This window comes from Ciona intestinalis, chromosome 5 (assembly GCF_000224145.3).
Source record: "Ciona intestinalis chromosome 5, KH, whole genome shotgun sequence".
NCBI classification, from domain to species: Eukaryota; Metazoa; Chordata; class Ascidiacea; order Phlebobranchia; family Cionidae; genus Ciona; species Ciona intestinalis.
Genome location: NC_020170.2, coordinates 4057445 through 4063300, shown reverse-complemented (window position 1 = coordinate 4063300; position 5856 = coordinate 4057445). Strand labels below are relative to the sequence as shown.

General features: G+C 35.4%; 1 protein-coding gene and 1 long non-coding RNA gene across 3 annotated transcripts in view; one reads left to right on the top strand and one right to left on the bottom strand.

The window, feature by feature from the left end:
* The window catches only part of LOC100177107, a 6906-nt gene extending 3657 nt beyond the window's left edge, over positions 1-3249 (top strand). For both annotated transcript variants that reach the window (XM_002130843.4, XM_026834713.1), the window contains 4 exons: positions 898-1049; positions 1393-1548; positions 1678-1919; positions 2620-3249. In XM_002130843.4, coding sequence (XP_002130879.1) covers positions 898-1049; positions 1393-1548; positions 1678-1919; positions 2620-2783 — 714 coding nt within the window. In that variant the 3' untranslated portion in view covers positions 2784-3249. The remainder of the gene's footprint in view (positions 1-897; positions 1050-1392; positions 1549-1677; positions 1920-2619) is intronic.
* Positions 3250-5465: 2216 nt separating this feature from the next.
* LOC113474256 overlaps positions 5466-5856 on the bottom strand; it is a 1848-nt gene continuing 1457 nt past the window's right edge. The window contains exon 2 of the long non-coding RNA XR_003395926.1: positions 5466-5582. This is a non-coding gene — a long non-coding RNA (uncharacterized LOC113474256). The remainder of the gene's footprint in view (positions 5583-5856) is intronic.

Here is a 5856-nt window from a genome sequence, read left to right as displayed (position 1 = left end):
GTTGTATGCTCACAATAGTTTTAGATCATAAAAAATAGTAAGAACGTTTAAAAGAAAGACGACATCAGGAGAGTATCAAGCGACTGAATGAAAAAAAGCTATTTTCCAGTTATTGAAGATGATACTCGTACAGACAGGGGACTATTAAGGATTAAGATTTCTCATCAACCTTTCCTGTTTTAATATGCGCTTAAGTACCAGCTTAGCCTAGTCGATTTATATATTAGATGATTCATTATTATTTCGTTTGTCGTTTTTACCAACGGTGTCGAATAAAACCAAAAAACGTATACTGTCCGAGGTGACCCCGGACATGTCCGATGTTACCCCGGTACCGGGGCAACACCAGACACTTGAGAGCCTTCGGAATTTGACCCTTTTCATGTATTTCTAGTTTTCTTTGGCATGCGACTCTCCTACCCTTTTTCGGCAAAGGATCACCCTTTACAACAAACTAACATTTAAATTCATGTGATGCATATAAAAAAAATTATTAGCAATTTTCAAAAAAACGTCCGAACCATCCCCGGTCTCCCCTATGCATATTTCCGGCATAACTATAACAACATTTAGCTTTATGCTTTTGCTGAAAATATTAAAACGGTTCATGTTTGTAACACTTTAGCAATCAAGCAACGTTTTTATTATACTGGTACCTCTTTCAGTGACACATCACTGCGCCACGCGTGGTATATATACTGTATGATACTTTAAAAAGCAGGCGTGCCGTAATAAACAGGAATTTCGGCACACCAGCTGTTTTTTATAGTTCTAATTGTTAAAATACCGTATAGGTCTTTAGGTACCCGGTTAAATCTTTTGACAAAGGTCATTTTTTAGATAAAACTTGGATATTTTAATTTGATATTTTAAATTTGAGTCACTTTTTTCTTTTAGGTTACAGGACAAACGTCGTTTATGGACAACCAGTACGAATATTCGGAGTTAGACGTTGACAGGGTTGATATGTACAAGTTTCCAGCCTTACAAAATATCACATGGCACAAACTACACGTTGAACCTGGAGACTGTTTCTTTATTCCTTACAAGTAAGCATAAACTATTGAAACTATATGAGATATTTCAAAGACTTGCCATAATTGTACAAATGTCACTGCCGGTAAAATTGATACCGTTAGCACATGGTGTTAAAGTTAAAGAAAGGATTTTTGTTTTGGTGAGGCTACCATTGTGGGTGACCTAACGATTTTTTGTATACACTAGCAGTTAATATTGGGTTGTTCAAATGGTCAGTTCTATAAAAATACAACTACACACAAGGTAAATTACGTGGTAACTCGTAAGTGGTCTCGAGGTGAACAGAACACCCGTGTTATAACGACTGTTGTTTTTACCCCGCCACGTTACATAAATTACCTTCATTTAACACAGGTGGTACCACTTCGCTAACTCATCAAACACACGAAACATGGCGGTCAGTTTCTGGCTAACCCATCAGTTTAGATATACAGATGATTGCCAATACCCCGAGAAAAGAAAGACAACGCTTTTTGATGTTAAAACATCGAACAACCAAGAAAGTTCAAGGTAAGCTGGCTATGTGAAACAGTGTGGTACGGCATGGGACATGCTGAGACCCACTCCACAGCTGCTTAAAATATGTTTTCTGAAACGCCTAAGTAAACGAAGAAAAAATTAACCTCTGTGACGTCACAGGGTTGAGGTTCTGGAATTATTCTTCCAAGATGAAAAAATGTCTTTAGAAACTTTTCGTAAATTCTTTGCTTTAAACGACACGGCAGAAGAAAATTCGGAGCTGACATTGGGACGAAGGGGACAGATCACCAAAACTTGGCTAAAAGATCATAAGGCGAACGCTCTTGATAAAATATTCGAGAAGATAGACACAAACCAAGACAAATATTTGTCTATTGATGAAGTTTACGAAGCTGATCTTAGTAAGTAAACAGTGCTCGTGGTGTATGTAGTAGGGTGGGGGAAGATGGATCTTTAGCAAATAATATCTAAATATCCTGATTGTGCTTTAAACAACAAAGGTCTATGGAAGTCGTAAGAATACAGTTTTGTATTTCTTTGAATGTATACTTTGTTTACTACCAAATGGGACGAGAAATAGAATGAAAAGGTGTTCCATCTTCCCCACCCTACTATAAGTCTTAATAGAGAAGCCGTAACTGTTTAATTACAACTGCAAACACAAAGTTGTGTTAACTACTGTCAGCGGGCACGATGTGAATGAAACAAAAAACCAGTGGTATGACGACTGACATTTTTCCTGCCACGCGAAGACAAATATGTTTCATTTATTAATATTTATCCTGGACAAAGGCGTTTATGAAGTAATATACAAGCTATATATATATAAATATACATACATAACATACAAAAACACCATCTATATTTATGTACACGCAACTCCAATCTCGGGGTTTACTTATAGAGTCGCACTTTAGGCACACAAGTATTCAGTGAATTAAACACGTTTTAATCAGCGAACGCTTTGAAAATACACGTTTGGGGTACCCATATACGAAAACGTATGTATGCTGTATAAGATCATGTGGTTCTACTTTGAGCGAAATCTACAGTCTATTGTTACCTATTTTCTAATTAATAACCTAAATTGATTTGTTACAGATTTATTCATTCGTTTGATTGGATCACTGGGAGATCATTATTTTAAGTACGAGACACTCCAAGACGGTGGTGGCAATGGGGGTGGTAATTATGGTGGCGGTTGGAATGCGGGGAAAGATATATTATCGGCCAAGAAACTCAAGTATTTGCGGAACGAACTTTAAATTGAAATGTACAAAGCATAGATATCAGTTGGTTAAGTGGGGTAATATGGAACTTGTTTCATTCTTTTTTTGTCCCATTTGGAAGTAAAAAAATATTTACAGAATTAACTGTAGCCCTGCGACTTTTTGGGCGTTGTTTATTTTCACAACACGATTGGAAAATATGGGATTTAGGTGCTAACGATATCCCACTTTACCCCACAGTACTTTATATGTATTTGTATTTACTTTGGAAACGCGGAAAGACTTTTTTGTGCAATCTGTGACAAAATAATGCAAAAAGCTGTAAACTGTACAATGTATGTATATATATATTAAAGAGATGCGGTTAGAAATATACACATATATGTGTTTGCTTATATTTTTAGAAGTACTTTACCCTTAAATGGCATTCCTTTACGTGGTTTCGCTAAATAAATAAAATGATATTTTCTGAATCTTAAATTACAAAACTGTTTATTGTACATCACATTGTAGACTTGACTTTTCTACAGTAAGTACATGGTACAAGACTTTATACACATATGTAAGCTTGTTAGGTAACCATGACTGTTTCGGTTTAAGGCGATGTGCACGCTGGTACAGCCTACAGCATATATAATTTATACCAGTTAAACAAAACCAAATCTTTAAAATAAGCTTCAATAACACTCGAATGTTATAGGACATAGATCAGTAGATTATCATTCTTAATATAACAGCTGTACAATATAACTAACTCGAGCAAAATGTTTATATTGATTTTCATGCTAAATAACATATATGGGCCTATATAATTGTTACACCATTGGCACATCTAGTCATGAAATAGCCTTGGTATTTTTAGACGAACCGTTGCATTATAACGTAATACACCAGCGTGACCAGCTGACACAATAAAGTATCGATTTTTGCTGCCAGATGTAGGCTATATATATTACGTTGGTTAGTAAGGTTAAGACTCACCGAATGAAGATTCCAATTTAACTTCGTGTTGCCATGATATTGTTTAACTTCTACACTATATATTCTGACATGACATTACTATCGTCTTTTATAGTAAGATGTATAGTAGGGTGGGAAATATCAACATCTTTTTATTTTATCTCTTTCCATTTAGAAGTACATTTAAAGAAATATAAATCGTATCCTCAGGACTCTCATATAGACTGTTGTTAATTGTTTAAAACACTTTTCGGGTATTGGGACATTTCGTGATAAAGGTATCCCATCTTACCCCACACTACCATAACATTTAAATGAGATATCAAAAACGCTCTCATCATTACAGACTAGTATAACTATATGGCACCTGTTATACCTGTACTGAAACACACTGTTTAGTATTCTATAACCTTTAAACGGCCATTACAAATTGCTTTTTGTATCAGTACAGATATAACTCTAACTACAGTACGTCCTTTAACTCTAGTGTAGCACAGTGTTTGAAACAGTTTCGAGCTATTAGCTAATCAGCCAACCCGTGTTACTAAAGGCAAAAGCGAGAATCTTTTAATTGGTTATCAGCGCAAAGACGGAGTGTGATGTTGATTACACTGCGTTTGTTCGACGCTTCCTTGCCTGTAATTTATTTATTTTCCACTTTGCAGGAAACGCGAATGTTTTTATTCTGTATGAGTGTGAGGTCTTATAACAATTTGTACTATATTCTCTCGTCCAACTTGATAATAAACCGAGGACATTCAAAGAAATATTAAACCTACCCACGACTTCCATAGACCGTTCGTATTTTTTTAAAACCGGATCAGGATATTTCGATATCATGTCCTAAAGGTGTCCTATCTTTCCCCACAGTACTATACATACTATAGTACCATGCTATTTAACTAATACGCTAACAAATAGGCATTTTATTCATAGCGTGTCTTAATAACTCGTTTTATAAACGATATACTTTGATGGATCGTTCCATCCATTAACGCGTGTCATTTTGTCCTTAACATCCAGTCTTTGTTTGTAGAAGATTCTAAGATACTGGTACTACGATGAGACGCGCTGTGGGCTCTGGAATTTCTTTGACATGTTTATTTACAACGCATTTGCGGAAATAAGTTAAAGTTAAAATATTTTTAAAAATCACCACGATCTAGCAAGCATAACATTTAAATTCTTTAAAGGATACGGTTTCATAATTCTCTGAATGTTCTTTGTTTACTACCAAATGGGAAGAGAAAACAAAAGGAAAAGGTGTCCCATCTTACCCCTCCCTGCTATATCATTACGGTTTCGATTTCAAATTACTTTATGCTTCACTGGTGGCATGTCTTTTCGCAAATAGAGGACGAGACTGGCCAGTTTACACCTTAGATTTAGGCCCAATTTGGCTCAATATCCCAACAACGAGGGTGCTACATTTAATAGTAACTGCTGGGTTGGGACAATGTCTGTTAAGTGTCCTGTCCAAGGAGGTATACGTCTATCAGTATTAAGCATTAAATCTAGGATTTTTCGGGTAACTGCTGCATAACAGAGAAATCGAGTTTGGTAAAACTCTAATTTTCAAGGTTGTAAATTAATCGTACTACTTTCACTGCAGCGTAACAATTTTTCCAATTACATCAACTGTATGCTATTTGTGTATTTAATTTAAATGCAAGACTTCCGCTTTTGTAAATTTACATCTCTAGCTCGGTAGCTTAGCCAGTCGGCGTAAATTTAACAACCTGGCTCCAAATTTAACAACACAAAAATCAATTCTTGTTAACACACTGTAATAATCCGACTGCTGGTGGTTATTAAAATGAACTAATAACACAATTAAAACTACATTGGTACCCTAAGAAATATTTGTAGCAGGACCTCCATTCACATTACATTCTGCTTTTGTTTGTCGCTTATGCTGCAGCACCTCACTGTTATAAAAAAAATAATATCATTTAAAAGACACAAGTTTTTTTCCGATATTGTTCAAGACATCGCCATTTTAATAAACTTTGTTAAAGCAACAAGACAGAGGTGAACATAAAAGCAAAATAAGCGAATGAAAGTGGCATCCTTTCCTTCTCAATGATTAAAATTTGATTAAAACAAAAAAAATATGAAAATCAAGCATGGGATAAATCTCGAGAGGCAG